This window comes from Aythya fuligula, chromosome 2 (genome assembly GCF_009819795.1).
Source record: "Aythya fuligula isolate bAytFul2 chromosome 2, bAytFul2.pri, whole genome shotgun sequence".
Lineage (NCBI taxonomy): Eukaryota > Metazoa > Chordata > Aves > Anseriformes > Anatidae > Aythya > Aythya fuligula.
This window is the reverse complement of record NC_045560.1, coordinates 48,077,798-48,104,195: the sequence shown is the minus strand read 5'-3', so window position 1 is coordinate 48,104,195 and position 26,398 is coordinate 48,077,798. Positions and strand designations below refer to the sequence as shown.

At 40.0% G+C, this 26,398-nt stretch overlaps 1 protein-coding gene across 4 annotated transcripts in view; it reads left to right on the top strand.

The window, feature by feature from the left end:
• The window catches only part of NFATC1 (nuclear factor of activated T cells 1), a 119,928-nt gene extending 96,699 nt beyond the window's left edge, over positions 1-23,229 (top strand). For 3 of the 4 annotated variants that reach the window (XM_032181564.1, XM_032181569.1, XM_032181565.1), the window contains one exon: positions 20,772-23,229. In XM_032181564.1, coding sequence (XP_032037455.1) covers positions 20,772-20,821 — 50 coding nt within the window. In that variant the 3' untranslated portion in view covers positions 20,822-23,229. The remainder of the gene's footprint in view (positions 1-20,771) is intronic. The other variant, XM_032181567.1, reaches the window with a different exon arrangement.
• The last annotated feature ends 3,169 nt before the right edge of the window (positions 23,230-26,398 follow it).

The following is a 26,398-nucleotide window of genomic DNA, read 5'->3' as shown; positions in this document are numbered from 1 at the left end:
TTTTGTGGCAAGTGCAATATGTGTATATAAATTTTCTCTACTTGGGGAACATACTAAAAATATGGAAGCTTTCTCATGACACTGTAGCATGATTAACACACATTTGAAAGTTTCAGACTTAGAGTATGACTGTGAAACTACCTGGTGGTGTAACTAGAACGAAAGAAGGCTTGAGAAAAAGAGAAATGAGAGAAAGGTTAAATATAACATCCCCATTAAAAAAAAAGAAAAAAAAAAAGAGCAAAGATGAATTTTGGAAGAAGAGGGGAAAAGGTGAGTGTGGGTGTGAGAGAGAAGAGTTTGTCTAAAACTGAAATAGTACAAATGAGTAGTAGTTAGCCCAGGATTTGACTGCCACAGGAAAGTATATCTGAAGAATACTGCATTTTGCCTCAAAATAGTTTACGTGTAGGGAAAAATAAAAGGAGAAAATGAAATAAGCAATGTGCTTATTGTCTTTAGGAAAGTTAAATGAAACCTAAATAAAAGAGCTTTCATGAATGGTTAATTGATATACCCAAGGATAAACATGAATCACCTTTGCCTTGGCCCTGCTACATTTATGCAATGGGGACTAATAATCCTACAATAATGGCAAATGTGCACATTTTAAAAGTAGATGAAGTTGCCTGTTCATCTGTCTAAGGAGAGTGTGTATCTGTTACTGCCCAAGTTAGAAGAGCCAATTTGTTTGTCCATATTGATCTGCAGTGAGATTATTGCACTGCATAGAGATGGGAGGTTTCAGTGGCCCATCTCCACTGGGGAAGTATTTCCTTGGGAGTTATTTCCACACTGTATTGCCAAGTTTTCTAAGGAGTAGGGAAAGGGCTTCAACATTACCACTGGATGGAGAGAGCTCCTGTAGACAGCCCCCAAAAAGTCAGAAATAAGGTAAAATAGAAGGTGGTAGGGGGTACTACTTGAGTAAATAGAGCTATATCACCTGAACTCAGTGAGAATTTTTTGTATCAGTTTAAGACTTCTCTTACAATATAACAGGGCATTCATTAAAAATAAGAGAAAAACAGAGACTGTTCATTGGCTCTTCCCCAATAGAAATTATGCAGAAAAAGTAATATTGCAGGAAGGAGTAGAAGTGATTGGCCTTTGACAAGGCACAGAAGGATTTTTAAAGGTTCATTTTCAAGGTTATATGATTGAAGAATAAAACAGGAAATCCCCTTACTTTGCAACTTTAGAAAGATGGCATTCAAATTACATTCAGGACGTGATCCAAATGCCATGATTTTTTTTTCCATCATCTTCAATGGATTTTCTAAAACAGGATGTGTTAAATCAGGGGAAATAATAAGAGAGTAACAAGTAAATTAACAGAAGATTCACAACACATTATGAATCACAGTGTGAAAGAATCAATTAGAGTCAGATAGTTAACCAAGTAGTAGCAAAAAAAAAAAAAAAAAAAAAAAAAAAAAAAAAAAAAGAGTAGTTGTAACTAGAAAAAAAAATGAACATCTGCTGAAGTTTCCAAAGCTATATTTAATATTAACTTGGGAAAAACACCTGGACTGAATGGTGTCTCATCAAAAATTTGTAAGTGTTTCCAGACCAAAATCACTCATATACTTACAAAAAATAAAATCATCTGCTCAACTGAAAAAGAAAACTCCTCTCTCAGCTCTTCTCTAGCACTGAGTTTCACTTTGGGGAATATCACCATTTTAAACCAGAGAAGCAACAAAGTGCAACTGTTGATGCAGAAGTGTTTTGTTGATTGTTAAGATCTAGTACCTGAGGTCTCTGTCCATCTGGCTGCTGCAAAATGCATGCTCTGTCCGCACTAGTTTGCTGCAACAGGGCCTGCCCTTGTATAACAGATTAGCTAGTAGGGTAGACTTTATTATTTTAAGGACTATTACGGATTCAAGCACTCAACACAAAATAGAGTATGAAAAGTAAATAGACTTTTGATAGGGCTGCAGGATTTTCTTTTAAGAAAACTACAAATGGATGAAACATTTCTTTAGCTGTTAGATGAGGGTTGGACTAGATGATCTTAGAGGTCTTTTCCAACCTGAATGATTCTATGATTCTATGAATATTCAGAAAAAGAAACTGCTTTTGAAATTGGAAACAGAAACTTAGTCTCCTGTATTTTAGTCAGGAAGGTGGTAGGACTTCAGATATAGGACTACCTGCATCTGATTGTGTGAGCTGTAACCTTAAAAACTTTCAGTCAGACAGTTAGACGTCAGCCAGCCATATATCTGATGCTTCAGGGGCTAAATCTGTGGTTTCACTGATGATGAAATCTGGCTTTCTTCAGCAATCAACATACTTTCTGTGCTGTCAGTTAAGAGCTTGTTTCATGGAGGAGCTGGCAGATTCATCTGACTTCAAATGAGGCTGTATCGTGCTTTCAGTTGTGCATGGTCCCCTGAACTATCTCGTCCGCTGCCTCCTTGTAACTCTTTTCTGAAATGTCAGTGTTCAGAAAGTTGTCCAAAGACAGATTTAAATTTCATATGAAAACCTTTTATTGAGGGGAAACACCACTATAGGTAGAAAACCCCACAGCTTGACACACTAAAATGATTGCAAGAATTCCTTTAAGATGTCTATGTATGAATATTTCTCATAGCATGAAAAGGATGTCTAGATTGTACATTGCTGCTGCAAAATGAAAATCTTAGAGTGGAAGAACTTTCAGTTATTCTTGATAGAGACTACTACAGTAAGTAAGCATAGATTCATTGTGACGTAGTGCATCTGCACTGATTTCTATGTGTTCAGAGCCTAAACTCTTTAAGGATGAATGTAGAGATAATTCTTCAAGCTACATCCTCACTTGAGATTACTCCGCTTTTAAGTGCAAGCAAACATTTCTGTGTATCTTTTTCTCTTCCTCTACAGACTTGTATTTGTATTATGTATCTGTATCTCACATGCCAGTGGAAATCAGTAAAGGAAATTGATTTGTATGAATGGACTTCATAAATTTCATGGTATACCAATAATGAAAACATGGTTTGCAGAATAAGAAACAGTGGGGCTTTTCCAAATATTTTAATCATTGGCTGTGATCAGTGGCATAAAATGAACTGTTCTTTCCTGTGTCTAAAGTCCAAGCTGTGTTACATGTAGCTATGTGATGTTCTTTCCAGTGTCACGTCAGTAAATAATTGTAATGCTGCTCTTGAGTCTCTGACCTTCACTGTGGTTGCCCTTTCTTGAACAAAAGCTGAGAATGATAACAGATTATCTCTTTCTGTGATCTGACCTAGTCTAGTCTATATGAATCATACTCCAACTTATTCCTTAAGTTTACCATAAATATGCTACCACATAAGCATTTGTAATATAGCACAGCTGTAAAAGTGTTTAAAACAGGATTAGGTGGTACATCATATTTTTTAACTTCTTCTACTTTGGTAGAAATATAAATTCCCTTTTTTTGTATTGTTGAGTGATTTTTTTTGGTAAAAAAATATTTTTAAATGGTTCAGGTTTTACGAGTTTAGGCTAGAATGTTCTTTAGTCTGTCTAAACTTGGCCACTTTGTATAATTCCAGTTATTATTTCCTGAAGATGAACCAGGAACGATTTGTGTTTTAAGGAGCCTCTTACAGGGATAGGAAGAATCATGTAGCTTAACATCATCTTGTTTTAGCAAATTAAAATTGTCAGTTGAGCTGTGTACTCAACCTAAGCAAGTGGATGAAGGATTTTTAGGCCTAGAGACATGTTATAAAAACTACAACAAGAAAAAACATGCTACCAAAACCTTATGGGTGTTTTTTCACTATTACTTAGGAACAGGCTAGGGTTCTGGGATCAAACTGTACCAGCACACATATGCATTAAAGCCAACACACTGAAGTAAACACAGAAATGTTGTCTCCCTGTGATAGTCTTCTGAGAGTTAGAAGTCTCCTGATATCAGAGAAACTGTATATGCTTTAAAAGTTATGAAAAATGAATAGAACAGATCTACTTGCCTTTTTTGTACATCAAAATGAAAACATTTTAAATAATGGTTAGTCAATAATCAGCCATATAGCTTGTTTTCAATACAGTAACTGATTCTTTCCTGCCAACCCATCAGACCTGTTCACTGTGTTTTTGTAGATGTGTTTCACATAGCTGCCTGTGTTTAGTAAGAACTTGATGCAAAGCCCATTACATTCAGTAGGAGTTCTTCTGTGCTTTTTGGATCAGATTCCTATTTTCGGTCAACAGAACTTTTCTCTTAGTGCTCTTAAAAAAGTCCTATGCAGAAAAAAATATGTATATATTCATGAAAATCTCTAATACTTGGTGAAAATTTTTGGGCCCCAAAGTAGATGTAGGCACAAGTTATAGTTTCCAGAGTGATGATAAAAGATTGTTAAATTAGTATGTAAAGGTTAACAACACTTAGACTAATTTGAAATGCTATCAGTATTGTTTATGCAGTGTGACCAACTTGCAGAGATTTAAAGAACCCCCACTGAGTTCTCTGGTTGTTTGGGTGTGCTAATATTTAAAGCAATGTTTGTGTTGGTTACATGGCGTAGGCCAAAGGGATCTCGAGGAGCACTATGCTCTCACAAACTGAATACAGGGAAGTATATTTTGGGTGAATCCACCACATGTGTCTGTATCCCACTTTATACCAGCAGGAAAAAGAAATTTCTCTCCTGGAGTAACTAGTTACTAAGCAGTTGTTTCACAACAATGTCTGGCAAATAATTTAACAGTTCTGCCCAGGCTTTTGCAGTGTTGCTGAGGCCAGGAGTCGTGTTTTCATCTGTTCATTGTAGCACAGGTCCATTTGTGCTATTTTGGAGGTCTCTTGACTTGCTGTACTCATTTGCGTTGCAGTCCATAATGAAACAATGACAACACTGCACCATGCGTTCTCCATGGAAAATGGGTTAACTCCAACAATTTTCCACTTTCTGTAATGTTTCTTTCTGATGTGAGGGCCTTCTTTATGAGTTCAAGGCTTTCTATTGCAACTATACATAGATAGCCATGACAAAGAGAGAGCATGAAAGCTTCTAGTGCAGGACATTCATCCTTACTTATCTGGCCCTCAGAGACATTAGCTAATCGAGGCACGATACTCCATACAATAGGACAAGTGCTGTAAAGCTACCTCTGTTATCCCAGTGGACATGAAGACTTATCATTCCCATGGCTGTTTTACAGGGTTTGTTTTGTTCTGACAACAACATCCACAGCCTACAGTACTATCGACTCTTAACAATGAATCTGATGCTGGCTATGTGTGTTATCAGCTCCCTAATAACTGTCTTTTTTTTTTTATTATTTTTTTCTTCTTTCCCACCCCATTTGTGAGAATTTGTCCCCTGGAGCTCTTCTCTATCAGGCCCATGCAGCTGCTGTTATTTTAGATATGGCAGGAAGTAGGTACCGGAAAACAGCAAGGGCTCACAGCACTCAGAAAAAAATATAGAAATTCCTCTGATTTACCCAAGGCTCTGGCTCCAATCAAAGCCAGTTAAAAAAAAAAAAAAAAAAAAAGGCAAAGAGGTGTGGGGGGAAGGCCCAAGCAGACAACCATGTCTGGACTGCCTGTGCCAGAAATGAATGTTTTAGCCATCACCATCTGCAGGGTGCTGGTACACGACCTGGCTGTGCAGCTCATGAGGTGCTTGCTGGCAGCAGTGTTGCACCTGGCTGGTGCTGCAGAAGTGGAGCTGGCACATGGGCAGTCCTGTGCCCACCAGCGTTGTTGCCAGCACCCTCCTCCGCCAGCAGAGAACCCTCTCTTGCCTCCCCAGGGACTCACATTTCTAAAAACCTTGGCTGTTTCTGTGTTCTCCCTGCTTGCGTCCCATGTGCACATAAAGCAGATCGGTTTACCCCTTCGTTCAGCGTGCTCCCATAAATGCATTTAGCAGCACTTAGGAAAGAGCGTCAGCCAAAGATACTGATGGAAAGTCACTAGAGCAAAAAACTTACATCACTACTACTATTATTATGACTAGTAGTAGGTAGTAGTAGTAGTATAATTGTAAAGCTCAGATGGGATATTTCTTAACTGCTAAGCGATGACATTTCTAGATGCTTTGAATACCTTCACTTTTCAGTCAGGGTAACTCTGAAGAGTACTTCCGAAAGAAAAACAAAAGAAGTAACAATAAATGAAAAACACCTCCAAATGTTTCAGTTCAGCAAGTGGTTTAGAAAAAAAAAGACAGCACTGCCATCACCACCCCACACGTAAAGACATACACGGAAAAGATGCTACCTTTAGAACTGGTTTTAATAAAGAAATCTTCCTCTTTGACACAGCAGATAAAGAGGAAGATGTCCGCCCACAGACATCTCACACCATTAGCAATCTAGTTAACATCTGTAAATGTTTTAGGGAAAGAAATTACACTTTGAGACATTTCATTTTTAATTACAGTCTCCAGATTGGATTTGTTAGAGCAGGGAAATGTATCCCATAGCGACTGATGTCAATAGCAAGCAGTCCCTAAAGCCAGCCAGGATTGGGAAAGCCATGCTGTTTGCTGCTCTTGGCACTGCTCCCTGCTTTCACAATGTCAAACTTAGAACCGCCTTTATATGCACTTTCCATTTTTTTTTCCACAGTAGCTGTTGCCAGCAAGCTGTAAACTACCGTATATCACTCAGATTTAAGAACCTAAACTTTAAAACAAATTAAACTCTTGTTGACATTGTAATAAAAATCAGAATCGAACTGAACAGCTCAGTAAAACTGCACTTCAATTATTTTATGGATTTAAGATTGTTTTCTAGGATTCCCAGACTCCCAATACAGCAAAGTTATTTCCTCTTGGCAGATGGCTGGAAAAAAAAATCATTGAATGGATAAAATTATGTGGCAGACACTAGGTTGAAGCCTAAAGGGAGGAAATGGTGTCTCCCCAGCACCTGTAAATATTTGCTCTGTGTCTTGACCAGAAGAGCCTTTCGTCCATGCTTTGGAAAAAAAGGAAAAAAAAAATCAACGTATTTATTTTGTGAGTTTTTAAGAAAATAGAATTTTCATCTGTCAAAATCCGGTTCCTAACTAGGTGTTTATGTGGTTTTGAATGAGAACAGCAAATACAGGTCTGATCCACCCTTCAGAAGCTTGTCCAAATGCAGGTAAATGCATGCAGCGTACGAGTGCTCCCAGTTGCAAGCCTCTAGTTATCTTTTATCTCCCTACTTAGCAGTTAATGTTGGATATTCTTTCAATAATTTTTTTTCCTATTGTGTAAAATGGAAACAGAGGTTTCCATCCGATTAAATGCCAGGTTTCCATTCTTTATAATGGAAATTCCATTCTTTTAACTCGAAACAGTTTGGAATGAAAGTATTTCAGAAATGTGTGTAGACGGAAGCTACTGGAGATAATAATTTGTTTCATGTAACTGTTTTACAAAAGGTGTGGTGTGCTAGAAAGGCTGTTGTGTGGAGCAAACAACGATCAGCTCATGCAGCCTTTCATCAAGACCTTTGCTGCAGTTAACTTTTTTTTCTTTCATTTCATTGGTGAAATGTCCTTGACTGTCCTAGGGCACCAACCTCAGAAGTGTTGCATTCCCAGAGACTTAAGTGAAAAATGAGCACACTCAGGACCTTGCTGGCTGCTGTCACCAGGTTGTGTCTGAATACTCAGACAACTTGTACACATCTGCATGCCCACAGCTAAGTCTCAGGGTCCACGTGTTCTGGCTGAACTCCCCTGGGGATCAGCCTGTCTGCCTGAGCCATGTGTAGTCGTCTGGGCTTTCCAATGGCTCCCTGCATTCAGCTCCTGGTCTTTCACCTGAACTGAATTAACATTCTGATGTAAGCAGCTAGCTTTCTTCATTGTAGCATTAATCAATTTTTTAAGCTACTCTTGAAGTTAAAGCTCATCTGCATATATTGCTGCCTGGAGCACCTCTCAAAACGCAGGGCAAACTCCTACTGAATTTGTGATGTGCTGCCAGATCGCAGCCCTGGCCTGTGGAGTGCTGTCACCTCTCAGCTATCAAGAAGCAAGGTTTTTAAGAGTCCAAGTGCTCAAAAAGAGGCAGAAAAGAAGTCCGTCACACATTGCAAGTGGTTGTTCAGAAAATGCAGTACAAGTATGTCAAATAAAACTGGAGGTCATTACAGGTGCTTGAGAGTGAAGCAAGAGCTCTCAACATAACTTTCTCAGGTGCCTTTCTCCCGCTTATGCAGTGCCAGTCCCTGGGCCATGGGTTTTGTGCACCTCATTCTTGGGGCAGAACAAATTTCCTCTCTAGTGGAGAGCACTGATGTCTACACAGATTTTATATCAAGAGTTCAGTTGCAAAGGGGAAAGTTTCTCCTATCTGCAATTCTTACTCTACTTTTGCAGCCATGTCTGGTGTTTTTTCTGCTGATGTTGCTCTGTCAGTCCAGTCTAAGGAGCCAGAATGCAGGTTAACACAGCATGTGGGAGAGAGGAGGAGAGGAAAAGATATTTTGCTGTGTTTGCAGCTCTGTCACACTGGGAGCACGTGCAAATAAGAGTATTCTTCCAGCTGCTCTAATTTGAGCCACTTGCTACAGGTGGTTTTAGCATCCAAGGAGTATGGGAGTCCAGCAGCTGCCTGATTGTGGTACTTTTCATACCTACATCTCGTGTGCTGAGGAGAACACCTAATAACACCCAAATGGTGGTTTCCCCACTGTGGCTTAGAACTGTCTGGGGCTGCCCCAGGCCCCACTTGCATTGAGGGGTTTTGACTGCAGCTCCACTAAATCAACCTTTGGGTCAAACCCTCCCAGTCAAACTGGAAAATGGTGAGAATTTTATCAAGAAAAGATCTTCGCCTTAGAGTTACTAATGAGGTGTAAAACTGGTGCAAGAGTAGCATTAAACACCACCAATGCTCGTCTCCAGAGAGCCATGACAGAAAGGATGTGTATTCCTTTTTGAGCTGTAGCTTTCTTCAGCAACAGATGCTGCTATGGTTAAAATAAAAACCTGTGGCATTATCTACAGCTCATGTTATGGTGGTGGCCAAATCATAAGGCCACAGACAAATTTATCACATGGCGATTTGCCTGCTTCATTTCTTTAGCAGCCTGTTCATAGCCACGCATGCAGATTCACAGAGCTGACCCTTACTTCTGTGCCCACTACTGAGGAGAAGCAGCTGTGTTCCTTCACCTGAGGATTTCCCACAGCTAGCTCGTCAAACATGTCTTTGTCTTAAAAATTTCATCAGCTCCACCCGGCCTTCCTCTTCCATCAAGCAGTTTGTGGCTGCTCAGTGAGTCATCTCACAGCCATAATTTTATCTTCCTGAGCAAAAAGCCCTGTGAGCTAGGGGTTAAAAAAACAAAGCTCAGCCTTTGCCACAAGCTAGGTGGGAATGTGACCCAACCTGGTTTCAAGGCATTTCCCACTGCCCCCCAGAGCAACACATAGGCACACCATAGATTATATAAACAGTGACATCCCAGTGTTGTCTCTGCATTGGTGGCCTCTCTGCTAAAAGGTAAAAATAACGATCTTGATGTTGATCTTTTCATCTTGGCATTGATCTTTTCTTTTCTTCATGCATTTTGAGGTTTGCTGATGAAAAGGGTTGTAAAGGAAGGAGGCGTTAGTGATGGCAATGTTAATAGGGCAAGAGTCCATAGAGTCCAGTTCAAAAAAAAAAAAAAACAAACCACCAAACACCCTCCTTAGTCAGAGAGAGATCAGATAAACCCATTATTATCTTTTAACTTGTCTCCAGGACATTCCCAGAGTTGAGGCCCAATGCTACTCCCACTTACTGATGTCCATCAGATTTGGGGCTGATTCAGAGGAAGCAGAGCTGCCTGTCTTCTCTGTTCTCTGCTGTGGAAAGAAAAGGGTGCTCAGCAAATGCTCATGCATGACCCTGAGGTGCTTCATCCTTCCACCCAGTTATTATTTCTTTACTTTATTTGATATGCCTAGCTGCACATGAGCTGTTTTGTTTTTTGGTGGTGGTGCTGTTTTTTTAAGCAGTAGTGCAAAGTGGCTCATTTTGGAGGATTCCAGATGATCACTAGTGGCCACACTATTATTACACACAGTCGATTAAAGAGCATACATGCACATCCCATTGATTTGATTTAGAACTCACAACAGCTTCAGTAATGTGCAATTACAAGAAACTTAATGACCCCTTTATATTGAATGCAACTTCTGTGGCACCTAATATGCTTTGATGAATTGCTCATTATGTGCAATGTTGGAAGAGCTTCTAAAAAGATTAATAATTGTATAATCGATACAGAAATTCAGTCTTATTTGGCTTTTTTTTAAACTCTGAAATCAATAAATCAGAGGGATTTTGGATTCTCTCTTGCTCCCCATTTTCCTCATGAAACCCCAGATTATTTTTTTTCTAAAGCTACTCTATCACTTCTCCTGCATGTGGAGAAACCCCTTCCTTCTGAAACCTAGAAATAAAAATCAGTTCTTTTCTCAGCTTTACTCTCTTCATCTGTCTTTGTAGCACCGAGACAGGAGATTTCTTGATAAATGCTATAAGCTAGAATGAAAGTACTTTTCTCAGTGCATAATCTAGATGTAAAACGGAAATGCTAGAGATTGTAAATTAACCCAGAAATGGCGAGATAGGTACCTTCAGGTGTCTCACTACTTCAGCTGCCCCGTTCTTTGTCTCAAGCTGTGGCATAAGCTGTGTGTGCCCGATGCCCTCACTGTCAAGGAGCAAGGAGACACAGAGCAGCTGTGTGCCAGGGGCCAGCACCAAGCTGAGCACCACCCTTTTGTAAGAGACGGGTGAAGAGGATGCGGGCCAGGCTGTGGGGTGGGTTCCACTTTCCAGGAGATAGCAAGTAGGGGAAAATCCTCTAGTTTAGACATAGTCTGCTAATGGCTTCCTCGCCATTACTCTTCCCCTTCTTTTTCTCCCTGCCCCCAGATGCTGAACAATTTGTCCCCTGTGGATAGGTCTAGGCCAAAAGAGGATTGCTGGATTTTGTCCAGAAGGGCTGGTCCATGCCTGTTGGAGGCCCCTCCAACAGGGAAGGAAGCTCTCTGCTAGCAGCCTGCTGAGACAGGCTCAGAGCTGCATACTGGGGTCTCACAGCACTGCTTTACTGTTGGGCACTAAACTGGAAAGTAATGCTGATTGTGATGATCAGTTTGCATTACTGTATCTCGTATGGTGGGGGCAAATTTCTGTTGTCTCTAGCAAAATACTGCATGCTCTTCCTTATTCCTCCCTTACTTGTACCCACAAAGCTTCCAGCAACACTGACCTCTGTTTTTGGCTGCTTTAGGTAGTATTTGTGTAGTTCTTCTGTTGTATGGAAAATTTGTGTAAAACGTGAAGTATGTCTGCTCGGTATCCCTTACGGAAGCTCTTAGGAACGTAAACACATAATTTTGGTTAAAATGTGGTTTATTTGTGTGTTGCCCAGCCCTCCCTTCATGATGTGTGTATGTGCGTATCAAATCTGGCTTGAATCATATTGAGGCAGGTCCTGCAGCCTCTGCACAGTCCAAATCACAGAAGCTCCAGGCAAGGTTCACCTCAGTAAGGGCTACTGAAAATTCCCTCTTGACTCTTTGATTCTTTGGTGTAAAAGCTAAACTGTGTGAGCACAGTCATCCTGGGACCTAAAATAAAAACCAGATAAGGTTTAGACCCCATAGTGTTGGGAATCACCACGACTCTGCTGATTCCTGTACTAATTCTCAGCAGCCAGGGATTCAATCCTAAGTGTCTGCAGAAAAGAAGATGCAGAACATTCCCAGGGTTGCACATGGGAGGGATGAATACAAATCTAGGAGTTCTGGTGTGGTAGGATGGAACTCATTTAATCTGGGCTCCTAGTCAAGATCCCCAGTTAAATTACTGCCACACAGTGCTGTCATCGCACTACAGTGAGGAACCTTTCCTATTAGCCCTCTGCAGAGCAGCCACTGTGGGAGATTTCGCATTACTTTGGAGTTACTGAGCTAAATAAGGCAAAGGATAGAGCAGGTAGGAAAATGACTCCATATTAATGGCTGTCATGCACAACAATAACCTTCATCCTGCCAAGCCTACATTTGTATGGGAGGATCATGTTTTATTAAAACCTGCTACTTGTTGTCACTCACTTGCTCCACTGTCCTCTTCGTTGTCTCCAAAAATAGCATGCCCTGTGGTGGTGGCTTTTTATGATTAAACAGATAAAAATAATTTTAAGGTTTTAACACATCCAGGACACCTGAGGTAATATAAGATCTGACTTCTTTATGGAACGTGTGAAGTTATATTTTCCATTGCTTCACAAGACTTGTTTTGTTTGGTTTTTAATTCAGTAAGCTATAATATGATCTATAGTTTCGCATTACCAACTGGCATCTCAGGAATTTGTATCACTACTTTCTTTTCTTATTCATAGCATAATACTAGCTTTGAAAAAAAAAAAAAATTCTCTAAGCCAGCCCTCATGTAATAAGTCTATGTTGTTTGTTGCATCTTTTATATGTCAGAAAGAGCTGCTTTTTATTAGTAGTGGGAAAGTAGGTACCAAGATAAAAACTGTAGGATTTTACTCATATGATGGAACTTCAGAAGCTTCATTTCTTTTGTCAGTGCAAATGGGTCTGTATTTAGCCATTTTTTCTTTAAATAAAACCTATACATGGAGATAAAGGAAAACATTTTTCCTTCTGTATTTCTACTTCCTCTCTTCTTTTGTGAATTTGAATTCCTTTTCAGCATGCTAACATGTGGCGTTTAATCTGAAAGAAAATACATACAAAAACACAGAAGCTTGATGGAACAAGAAGTGCCATCACTTTTGGAATAATCTGAGGGCAGTGATTATAGGCAGCAAAGTGAACATCATACTATGCAGTATTGCTACAGATTAGTTCAGTGTTAGTGTCAACTCTTAAACTCACTACAGAGTTATCTTTCCATATATGTTGAATATTCATATATTCAGGGTTGGCCTGTTCTCCCACGTGCCTGGTGACAGGACGAGGGGGAATGGGTTTAAGTTGAGCCAGGGGAGTTTTAGGTTAGATGTTAGGAAGAACTTCTTCACTGAAAGGGTTGTGAGGCACTGGAACAGGCTGCCCAGGGAAGTGGTGGAGTCACCATCCCTGGAAGTCTTCAAAAGACGTTTAGATGTAGAGCTTAGGGATATGGTTTAGTGGAGGGCTGTTAGCGTTAGGTTGGAGGTTGGACTCGATGACCTTGAGGTCTCTTCCAACCTAGGAAATTCTGTGATTCTGTGATATGCAGAATAGTCACAGCATGTTCAGAGCTGTACCAAATGGAGAGGAAAATATGGTCCCCACTCCAAGATGCTCGCGGCCAATGAGCTATTGAAGGTCATCGAAGTTCAGGGCACTTAGGGGTATGTATGTCTGCACTGTATAGTGATGTACATGGAGTTGTACCAATGTAAGGCTTTGGAGTTGTACCTGGGAGTTGTACCAATGTAAGGCTTGACCAGTGCTAATGAGTTGTGTTGAAAAGCAAAAATGATGGGCAAAACTGAGTCAGTTTTGTTTCCAGGACTGCTGCTCTTTTCTGAAGGTTGCTCAGATGTGACACACAGCCATGTAATTTGGCTAGGGCCAGAGCATGGAGTTCAAACATGGCACCACATTGCTTGCATAGTTATACCCATTTGAATGATGAAATGTATTATCAGGACACAGCAAAATTCACACAGGCTTTTCACACATGTATCTTGAAAGATACAGCTGGTATTATTTGTATTTTCCATGACACATGCAACAGTCAGAACAGGTTGCTTTTGTTCCTTTTTGGTGAGAGAGCATTACAGCATCTGAACTTTTTGCTTCAGTTCAGCTGCATCACAGAGACAATGGTCCATAGTGGTCACAGGTGGACAAGAAGTAACAAGGTTGGTCAGTCACTTGTGAAAAAAAAAGATTGGCATGGACCTGAAGACACAGATGACTTGGGACATGCTCTGTGGCTGTTCCTATCAAGGAAATCAAAAACCATCCCGAGTGAAGAATGCCTTCACAGCACCGAGCAGACACCATTGCTATTTATATAGGAAGAAGGACACATGCTCGTTCAATTAATCACAAGATGTTTGCACTGCTCAAAACCTTTCAGTGTCTTTTTGCTGCAGCTTTATCACAGTCCTTAAAGAAGAATGCAATGTAGAATAGTAAAACTCTCCTGATCAACATGAGCTTTCAGGCTTTTCCACTGAAAAACTCCATTGGACTTCTCCCAGTCACCCAACAGCCTCTTGATGACTCCTGCACAGCACTGCCAGGGTGGGCAGGAGACAGATGTGAGGATGGCAGTGCATATGGCTTGAAGCAGGGCAGGTCACTTGAAATGCACACATCTGTGTGGTGCTGGAGAACTGTGAGAGTAGAGGTAACCCAGTTATGTCTTAGCATGGGACTGTATTGATAATATCAGTCCACGTCTTCATTCTTAGCAGACAAAAGAAGACCCCAGGAGCTTCATTTAGTTTCTCATATTGTGTCTCTGTCATTTACTTATACTTATGCAGATGATTTCATTGACAAAAATGCTCCTTGCCCAAGAAAGAGCTCAGTGCATTTACTTATTTATTTTGAACACAGGTGAAGCGTGCCACTGAAAAGGAGCACAACAGTAAATACAACCCACAACACCAGTACTCATTCTCATTTAACAGACCTCTCTGGGACACTGCAAAAGAGGATTGAAGCTAATGGGAAGATGGTCATTGACTTCCACAGACTTTGGTGTGTGATGTGTGAAGAGACAGTCTTAAACAGGACAAAATTAGGGTCTTAATTAGAAAAGGAGGGAGAAATAATGGGTGAAACTGGAAGATCTATATTAGCATCAGTCTCTCTTCCAGAAACCTCTCAACATTAATTAAAAGGTGTTCTATTGTTTTGCATTAAAAGCTTATGTGAATAGAGAGCAGACAGTCAGTGGAGGGCCTGCTTCTTGTCTAAATTGGGTTTAAACCTGCCTGGCACCATGGGAGCTGCAGAAAAGTGTCACTGGACCAGAGGCCATGCCTTTAGACCAGTTCCAAGAGAGGCCAGCGCCTCAGCATTTTTCTCTGGAGTATGGTAGAAGAGTGTCCATGGCGTGACAAACTCACTGACTCTGTCATAGTAGGTATGTTTCCGTGTAAGTATGCTGGTGGTTTCACAGTGCAGAATCTCGAGAGTGCAGGCAGAGGGGTGACACTGTTAGCAAGGTTCACAGAAATAGGATGTGTTTTCAGAGTGCCGTGGTTCCCTCCTAAAATTGTAGGCGCAGCTCTTTACAATTGTGATTTTGATCACAGCTCTCAGCTCACCTCCCATTTTTTCAGACTCTTGAGAACATGTGCCTTGAGGAATATGAAGTGTAATATTGCTATGAAGCTATGTCTTCCAGGCTCCTGTAGCTGTGTGGCCTGGGGGTTCTGTGTAGCCCCCAGAGTTCACCAGTTGAGGTGAACCGTTCTTGTGCCTTTTCCTCACTTCTTGCACCTCTGACCTGATAAATTCCTTGATTTGAGTGGGGTTGGTATCTGAGCTGGAATGCAGAACTTAGTCTCAAAAGAACAGTTATTTTATTAAAACAAAAGGCCATAATGTTATCCATGTTCTAATTAGTCATCAGGTAAAAGGAGAGCAGAAATCTGCAGAAATTTAAACTTTTGCCAGTTTATAGAATCCTTGTGTAGCCACCAAACATTAAAAATATTTCATTTCCTATGAAGTTCACATCTATATACGGAATCTGCACTTGTTCAAATATATCTGTTTCATGCAGGAACTCAAACTGTTTCATCGGTGAGACACTGATTTTGCTAATTAATGAAGCAAAAATTTCCATTGCAAAAGGGCATCTTAAAGCAAAATTAAATACAAGAAAGAAAAAAAAACCTCCCTATTAAACTAAAATGTGGTGTAACAGCTCACCACATCCTGCTACTGTGGCATCTGCTGTTTAGCAAAGGAAAGGTTCCGCTTTCAGACGCCTTGACAGGTAGAGAGGTCACGTGTTACCTGCATTTCTCAGCACTATTACTTCTTGAGTTTATGTCAGTGGAAAAGCTGAACTTGATGATGGAAAATATAAGTTGAGGGAGGACATTGTGGGGAACTGTAGGTGTTAGCTATAAAAGCAACAATGCCCCCCTTTCCCAAAGCCAGCAGAAAAACAGGAAAAAAAAATGTGATGACAAAACTGCTGTAAATCATTGTAATCAGCTGTTTGATCTGATAGGGATGACCCTGTTGTTTTAAGGGACATGTTAGGCTAATCTAGGCATCGAAAATTAAACATTTTGCATGCTATTCCAGATCTGCTGCTAAGCTGTATGTAGGGCCTCCAGTGAGTCATGTAATTCTTTGGGTCTCATCTTCCTATCTATAAAACAGGTCTGTATGAATACTCATTTTCTGTTGTTTTAAAGATGGGTGTAAAGCATCTGCTATCTTTCTTTGAAAAATGTTACACTCATTCCAAACACAGCTACTCCTAGAATAGTATGTAAATGGACATATATCCAAGCAGACGCTGAATCAAACACCATGGTTTGTTTTAGAAATAAAACTCAAACCCAGGACAAAACACTGCTTGCACTGAATACTGCTCTTCTCTACCACACACACAATCCTGTTGTAGCAACAGGTTTGTAAGCCAAAACTGGACCATTAAAGACAGCAATCAGTTGACTCACCTTGATTTTTAATAAATATTTTGTTAGTAGGGAGAAAAATAAGAGAAAGATTATTTATTATAAGAATCAGAAGAAAAATAAGAGAAAAATATTCATTATTTTCTTTGCATCAGCAATATCTTTTACTTCTCTGGCGTGTTCTGCATCAGTCCTACAGGACCAAGCAGAGCCCTAAGGATACCGGGGGAAGGGGTGTGATGGATGGCAAAAGAAGTGCTGAACAGGGAGCAATCAGCTTGTTCACATGACATGTGAATGAAGCCATCAAGAAACAAATTTAAAATGAGAAAGTACTGTTTCCACCAACACATCCTTCAACTGGAACCTATCAAATCCATTGCTGCAGAAACCATGAAGGCCAGAACAGGTTTTCAAGGTTACTAGAGAATTGCACGGAAGAAAATCCACTGAAATCCATGGAAGAAAGTCCACTAAAAACAAGGACTCAGACCTCTTGCTCTTGAAGCCCTCCAGCAGTCAGGAGGTACAGGGTGTATTAGAGGAAGCATCACTGAAGGTTTGCCTGGTGCCTGTGGTCTTTCCTGAAGAATTGCCTACTTGTCAGAGATGTGGCACTGGTACAGACGGATATACAGAACCCTTCGATAGAGCCATTTTTCAATAACAGAATTTCTAATTTGCATTTGGCAAGGATAATCTTGGGTCAACCTACTACAAGAGCGTTCAATGTTTTTGTTCCAGCAAACAGCAAAGAAAGCAAAGAAAAAGAAGTTTCAGGTCAAACAAAACATTACATTTGATCTAAAACAAAACATTAACATCCAGCAATGTTAATAGACTTTGGAATATGAAAAGAAGCAAATTTTCCAGAAATTTGAAATAAAAATGTTGATGTTAAAGACATTTCTTTCTCTATACTGAGCTATTTGAGAAATGTAATTCACATTTTCATGTCATTTTAACAGATCCAAAACTGCATTTTCCACCCCACGTCCATTTCTCAGACCTGGAGGGAGAGGGGAATGTCTTCATGGGAACACTTGGATGTGTATCTGGATGGGGCTGGGCACATGTCTTTAGCTGAGCCCAGCAAGTGTCATACAGCTCACTTCACCTCAGCACTTGCCCACGTGTGCCTGATGCCCGGTGTCTGTCAGTTCCCACCCGCCAGAGGGTTTTCCTTCCAGTTTCAGGTGCCTTTGGTGGGCAGTATGGGAAAGCCCGCTCTCAGCGCAGTTCCCCTTTCAGCTCTCATATTCAGCACTCTCTGTAAAGCAGTCTGCCTCTACAATATCAGCTGCCTTACTGGATTGTATATTGCCCCACCTGGGACTTCTGCTTGCACCTTGTCTCTCTGTCTTTTTTTTTTCCACTACCCTATTGGGAATTTTTACATCTTCAGCATAGTGGCAGGTAAAGTGGGAGAAACGACAGTGAAATAGGAACCTGTGTCTGAGCCATGTTGCCTGTGAGCCACTGTGGGTGAAACAGGTGTTTGGCATCCTCTTGGCTATTTTGACCCCATTTGATTGTGAGATTTGGTGGCAATGGATGCACCTTGGTTGAGGCTCAGTTCTGATATTGTGTAGTGACTGCTGTTGAACAGTTGTCAGATGTTGCTACATGAAGACACCAAACTCAACTCAAGATAGCAGAAATCAACCTCTGTTAAGAATTAACATATAATTAAAATGAGCAATAAAGCCAAGGGTCTAACCTGTGTCCTGTTGGAGTCAGTAATTGTGAGTAGTTTCAGCTGGTAACAGATTTGTCTGGCTGCTCAGAGCTGGAGAGTGCATGGGCAAAGGACCATGATGGAGCCAAAGGACAATGACGAAGCCAAGGCAGGTGGGCTCCCAGCTGAAAAGAAAAGTCACATCATTTCTAGGGTACGTCATGTTTCCTACAGTGCTTGAGTGACAGAGGATTCATCTGAGGGTACCGGGTGGTGCTGGAGAAGACCGCCTCTGAGTTCCTAAGCTGATTCTGGTGATGGACCTTTTGATCTTAGACCTTCATGTCACCAAGTTGCTTCCAAAATACTTTTTCTAAATGCTTTAATAGGGGAAACCTTGTGCTGTTGGGCTGGGGGATGTCACATTTGGAAATTTTACTGAACAAACCAAATTAGAGTACCTCAGCTTATGACCTAGCATTACCCTGAGATCTGAGATACCTGAGTACTAAAGTTGACTGTGATGGGAAGCTCCTATGCTTTTCCACCTGCCTGTCCTCATCTGTGAAGCAGTGGTGATGCTTATATCCACATGGTACAGAAGAACTATAAAGATTTGTTATCTAATGTTTCTAAGCACTGCATATACAAAGTCTGATGATTGCCTTGAGTAGTGTCTTAATTCTGTTTGTGTAAGAGAAACTTGGAGGCAAAGTTAGCAAAACTGGAACGCTGGCTGACCCCTATGAGGATTTGTCCTCATTGTCACACTCAACACAAAGATACTACTGTGAGATTTGCTGCATGCCCAGTGTTGCTTTGAGAAGTTTATTAAATAAACTGTCTTTTCAAAAGCATCATAGAACAATCATCCCACAGAAAAAGTATACTGTTTGGATTCAAGGTAGAGATTCAATTCAGGACGCTGTCCCAAGTCTTGCAGCACATGCATGGGGTAGCATTTCTTGCCATGTTCAGATGTATGCAAGGCAGTCTTTGTCACAGAGCAAGGCTTGTTGCTTAAATTTGTTTCCATTCTTCAGGATTATTAAAGATAAATTCTACAGCACCCTTAAGAGAAAGAACTGCTTTGTCTTCACATCTCAATTCCATTACTGCTCTTAGTTTACTGCCATAAATAGGTAGTAACAAATGCACTTGGTATTTCTTTTCTGAAGTGTGGCACTGGTAAAAGTGGTTGCTGTGGCCAGGACCTGTGACACAAATCCTGACTGATTCATGTGCTACAAGTACAAAATGGGTAATGGGTCTACAGAAAATAAATTAATAAAATAACACTTAATTGTTTCAGGAAGTTGATTTTAGGCAGTCTTGGTCTTTTCCAGTAAACACGTGGAGTTATCTGGATGGCTGTGAACAGCCGCCCACAAGGAAAGGAAAACTCGGGCTTTTCCATGGCACTTCCATGACGTGGGCATGTGTTTCCCACTCCCAGCAGCTTTCACTCAGAAGTGGTGATAGCACTACTGATGGTATTTTGTCTATCTTCATGTAAATCAGGTGGTGGTGGTTGCTGCAGGGAGGTGGGGTGGAAATAAAAGGGATGTTGTGTAGCCTACTGTAGATGGCCTTTGCCAGGTTCAGTCATTTCCTGTCCATCTGCCAAAAATCACAAGCTGATAAATGGACATAATTTGAGTGTGGGAAACAGTATTTCTTGATGAGCTACGGGGGAGGGGGAAAAAAATGAAAGAAGATTCACGAATAAAGAAAACAACACTTTATCAATGGAGATGCAGTCTGACTGGCTGATGCTGCCTTGTTTATTCTTTTCTCTGACTCTTGACGAGGGTTTTCACTTGCTTGTCCCTCCCACCTGTCTGTGCAGATAGGAGCAAAAAGACCACATGTCCATGTGTGTTGATCACTATGAAAGGAGAGTATTTGTTTATACATGTCATCAACTATGGAGAATGGGCAAGCACACATCAGTTTCTTCTCCCTCTCTCTCTCTCGCACTCACTCAATTTCAGCCTACAGTGGGAAAAAAATCAGCATGTGAAATCATACTGTATCTAGGCATTGCAGCTTCAAATACCCAGTTCAGTGGCTGGCAGCTTTGTGCCATTAGCACATACCATGGCTAACATACTTTCCAAAGGACTCTTTTTATGGAAGGGGTAGATTATTCTAAGATTTCCTGTGATACTCTTTACTTTATATTCCAGAGCCAGTACTAGAGCAAATGAAATGTTTTATCTGTAACTGACTGAAAATGTTAAATATGTTTGATGCAATCAAGGATCCAGGATGCTGCTGTTTTTGTGATGTCTGGTTTTACACAATGTTTAGCATGTTAATAACCTTGGTTAATCCTGCTGTTTTGCACTGTGATCCGCCTTTACTAGATATCTTGTGATGCTTAATGTTCAGAGCTGCACTGAAACTGTCGAATCAATGCAGGTTTGGGAGGGGCTGTACTGAAGAGACCCTCCTGCAGCAGTGTGATGCTAATCGATTCCTTTTTTCTTGTGTTCTTTCTTTACAGTAAATGAAATTATAAGGAATGACCTTTCCAGTACCAGTGTCCATTCATAGCTTTCAATATGGGCCTCTTATGAAATCCACACACGCTTTTGACTTAGATGGCATGTCAGCTTGAGTGCAGAGATACCGAATAAACTGAAGACCACTCCGATCTTCCACCTTACTGAATGTCAGGAACTGAAGATTTACCTCTTGCTTACAAAGAAGTAGGTCCTCAACTTCAGCTGATGAAATAGCTTCTTTAAAGAAAATCATCTCAAAAGAAAGAGGAGGGAGTACACTCCAAGATGGCGCATTTCGTGGGACAAAACTAGGAAACGCATCAAAATCTGAGTGCTTCTTCCCAATGCTGATCTTTTTGCTATGGCACCGCTGGAATACAGCCCTGGAAGTGCCTTATTTGACCAGGTTGTGGCATCAGGGCATTTGTAATAAGCTTTGAATTTGTTACCATTAAAAGTGTTGGTAGGTGCAGAAACTATAGAGCTTACATTCTGGAGAATTATATTGGAAAAAAAATAAACAAAACATAAGACTGTGCAGCCAAGTAGGGAGTGAAATCCCTATCCAGTAAGACGTGCTTATGAATTCCAGAATTTCTTCAGCTTTTCTTCGCTGTAATGTACAGCCTATTGCCTTATTCTTAGTGCATTTCAAAAGCCTCTTGATTTGTCATCATCTCAGCTTTCTTTTGCATATTGTCTTTATTACGTGCTAATGAATCATAGGATTGTTAGTAGTAGCATGTTAAGATTTTGATTTAAACTGCCTTCAGTCATAGCACAAGTGAGTTGAATAGCACAAAATAAAAAAGGTTGATGGACAAAAAATTGAAATCTATCTATTACATGATAGATGAATGTGTATGCATGTACATACATACTAGTATATATGCATATATTTATATATGACAAATAATATAGATGATTGCCTAGTGAGGGCACTGAATTTAGCAATAATTTCAATTTCTGAGAATGCATTTCAGATCCACAACAAATATTTCAGCTACTTCTTTTTAGGGTTTGTTGAAACTAAAGCAGGTATGCATTTTCTTTCCTCATGCAGTTAAGCAAGCACTTTAGATAGGCAAGAAGGATGCATACAAGATACATGTTATTTACCAAATGGCAAATTATTAGTTAAAATAACTGTAAATACCATTATGGAAGAGTGTAAAATATTTGTTCAGTTATAATATTATTATTCCGCAGAAGCCTTATAACTCTCTGCTACATGTATGAAAAGAATATTACCAAAAAACCACGAAGGTTTAATATGCAGCGCTGTATAGTGTGTTTTCAGATTAGCTAATGTTTCTGGAGCTACAAATAGGCATGTAGTGTAGCCTCTAACATTGTATTTTTTACAATCAACTGCTTATTATATAACTAGCGACAACCTATTTCGTATAACCAAAAAATAAAAATAAAAACAAAAATAAATAAAATAGCATGAATTAAATTAAAAATGTTTAACATTAATATTGTGCCTTAGGAATCTGTGCCCCCTTCTGGAAATATACCTGAACTACACCTCCGTGCTGGGGTGACTCGTTAACCGTAATGCAATGAAGATTGAACAGGTTTCACAAAAAGGTGAAATCCTCCTAAGCATTTTAAAACATTATTCTGTATAATTATGTCTTACTTTCTTTAGAAAATAAAAATGAAAGCCATATTTGTCACATTTGCACATTACTGTGAAGACAAGAGAATATAATATGGCTATATGTACATAATATGCTGTTATTCGTCCTTATAATAGTCTGTTACTCCTCACCTGTTTACTCCCAGTTATTTACCCTGTATTTAGCATTGTAGACGTTGCATGAAACATTTCTTATAGATTGCCATATGAAAAGTAAAAAGCTTGACAGATGTCAGCTTGACTTGTAGCTAGAAAATAGTTCCAATAAAGCAAAATGTTTTGCTGGAAGCTAGTCTTAGAGTGGTTCATTTTATGTTATCTTGACAAATCTTCCTTTCTCATATAAAATACGCAATTTTACGTTATATACATATATATTATAAATATATATCTCCATCTCTTCTATTTGAAACTGTTTGCATCCTGCTGCATCCTGCTAATATAACCATCTTAGCATGGAAGTAAAGCCTCTTTTCAACAGACTCTTCTTTATTCCCTTGCATTTAAAGACATCGCTGCCAAGGAGAGAAAATGATATATGATATAATCATCAGATTTTATTCTCTCAGTATTTGAGAAGTGTCAACAAAGTGTGTGTGGAGGAATGGTTATGCCAAAGTATTTTTTATTCACATGCATAAATACCTTGGGTGAGGCTTTTATGATACAAGACAACACACACACAGACACACCCTACACAATGTTTGCATTTCAGCAATAACTTTAGCAAGGTTTTCAACTGTATGGTTTGGATATGTTGCATCTCTGCATCTCCTTCGTCTTCATTTTTATTTTCCTCTTTAAGCTATATTGGAAAAAAAAAAAAAAAAAAAAAAAAAACTGTTACTTTTAAGCCTGGATAATGGAAGATTATGCATCTCTGTTATATGTATTCATAAAATAAAAATGAAAGCAGAAATATTTCCAGTATGAGACTGCTATCTTGTTTTTGTACGTGTGTTATGGTTGTTGCTCTCAGTTTATGAAAATTGTGTTCATCGACCTTTTCTGAAAAAAAAAGCAAAACAAAGAAGCCACAACACTCTGAACTTAAGTGTAGCCCTTATAGCTATGTTCAAAAGTACTTTTGTCGTGGATGATTCTGACTGTGAAAAAGAACACTTCGGATGAATTTTAAACGATAAAACAAGATACCTTATTAATCATGCAACAAAGTATTTGTGTCTGTATAGGTTGCTTGGACAATGTCTTTTTCTCTCCCTTAACTATTTCTGAAATGTGTGGATTGCTAAGGGTAAGCTTTGGACCTGTGGTCTTCAGTGCAGTGTCTACAAGAGACATTTTTGTTTGTCTGGAGGCTTTTGTAGCCCTGTGACAGGAGGGCTGCCCACAGACTGGCAGGAGGGGATGACTTGCCGTGACATGAATATGATCGGTACGATGAATGCTGCTCTCTGAGTCCCCCTCTGCTCCAAAGAAGAAGGGGTAACAGAAGGGTGTCAACTTAGTCAAAGCTGGGCTGAATGTACATCTGAGTTTCTCATCACCTTGTCAGGTGGTGCATTTGTATGTACCGACATATGACACCTAATTGGCCAAATTACAATGAGATTCTGCAGTTTTTCTTGACCAAAAGCAAGTTACAAGGTATATGAAAAAGAGTAGCATGCTTATGACAGCAGTCCTGATTTAGGTAAGCCTTTGAACACCTTTTAAAAAAAATCCTCGGAAGAGCAAAACATAAAAATTTAAAACTTTGTTGAATAAGGACCTTGCATTTGACTTCCTGTGAGTACAGGACAACACACATTGCTCACTCTATCCCACCTACTTTCAGTTAGTCTGCTGCTGAATCCCTCACAATTTAAGGAGAGATGTATGCTCCAAACCCATTAAAGTGGCTCAGCTCTTTAGAGATCAGTCTCTGCTTCCTGTCTTCAGGATGGAAATACTGATATTACTCCTCATGTGGACAGTGTGAACCATATTGTTGGGGAGGTTCCTGGAAAATTGACAGCACAGAAAATTGTCACACATTCTTTATATCTTCCGGAGACTGTGGCATCATTTTATACCAGACCAAAATGTCTGGTCACACATTGAATTCATTTGAGCAATATACTTTGGTCATTGTGCTACCTGGCTTCCTCTGAGCTTCCTCTCATTTCTACAAATCCCCTTGTCAAAACACAGCAGACCCGAGCATGGCTGCATTAACCATATCTTCACCATAATTCTTAAAGCAAAAATAGTCTGTAGCAAACTCCTAGCTGACTACTTTCATTCATAACCAAAACATAAGGTGAATCCCACACATCCATCTGGTACTGCTTGAATAAATATCCTTCCTGGAGTCGTGCCTTTGAGATTTTCCTTTACAGCTGAAAATGGCAAATTTCAAGGAGTTAAATTTCTTGGATAAAACCATACTGCCTTAAAGCTAAGCTTTCCTTTACCATGTGTGTAATTTTATTGTATTCATCATTGTAAATCTATTGAATTTGTCTCAGTAAAACAAAATCTTTCTCCTCAAGTATATTTACTGTGGAGTGTTAAGGGCAATTGCATAGGATCTCTTTAGTTTCTGTAACTTTATTTTTAAACAAATTCTCTGATTTTATGCCACTATCACTGATTTTCCCCATCTTTGCATACACTTGCCCAACAAGGATGTTAAGCATTTGCCTGATTTAATTTGCCTGCATTGTTTCCTCTTTCTCAGCAAGTTCATGTTTTTCTTCTCTAACTTTTTTTGAGCCTCTTTCCAAAAAAATAAAAAGGCTTTTATTCTCTTCAGGTAGCCAAATAATTTGTTCAGAGCAGATCAGTTACAGATTCTCATACTGTTGGCTTTAATTACAAGCCATTTTTGATTCCAAAACCAACTTTTTTTTTTTTTTTTTTTTTTTTTTCTGGCCAAAGAGAGTGTATTTCTGGACTGTGAAAACTCATGGAGCTTTAACAATTCAACTGGTTGAGTATTTGAGATTTAAGGCAACTGGTGGTCTACCTAGCAGTTGCTGTAGCCTGTGGCATATTGGCTTTTGTCATTTAAATCAGAAAGCTGCTGACTGTAGCTCTTCCTAGCTGCTTTCAGATACAAGCTACAACCCACAAGCTGCTCTTCGCAAATGTGGCAAATTCATTTTCAGTCATTTTAGGAAATCCCTTTCTTTTTTTTTCCTAACATGGGGAGTTTCCAAAAATGCCACCAGCATCATTTTCCAATTGGTTTCCAACCCTCCTTTTGAACTGATTTCACACCCACAGCTCCTGTCCTCAGTCTGCTTCCAGCTCTGCTGGCCCAGGGCTTCTGGATTGAAAATAACGTAAAGCCAAGAGTGGCAGCAGTGTCAGTGACACAACTGTCCTAGCAAGGGGCTGACTCTCAGCCTGCCCAGCTGTGGGGTGCCCTATACCTATCACTGAGGTGTCTGCTCACCCATGGTGCCAGAGACCCAATGCTGAGTGTGAAACTTCACCAGCCAAATACCCATAGTGGGGTCCCACAGCAGGGTCCCAAAATTCAGCCTCCGCCAGCCAGAGGACATCCCAGTTACAGCAGTTCAACGGTACTGGGAGAGAGCAGAGATCTCTGGGTCTCACTAGAAAATATGTTAGTGTTTGGCAGGAATATTTTAAATATAAGGTTTGGGATTATATTTATTTTTAATGAGAAAAAATGACATTTTGTCTGACATAATTTTTTTTTTTTTCCTACCCTCTTTTTTTTTTTTTTTTCCTGCTTAGAAAATACAAGCCACATATTATTTTGGGTCAGGTTGATGCAAACTGAACCTTCTTTTTTCTCCCCCCTCCAAATCTCCAGACTGGGCTGCCTTCCCAGGCTGTGGCTCCCCCTCCACCCAAGTAGAGCATCACAGGCATCACATGCTACCTGCCTCTGCCCAATTTTTTTGAATGGTTCTTTGCAGAAAACTCCTCGTGGATCTTTGCTGCCTCCCTGGACCCCTTCCAAGACTCCTGCCTGGGCCAAGCTGATCCAGCCCACTGCTCTCA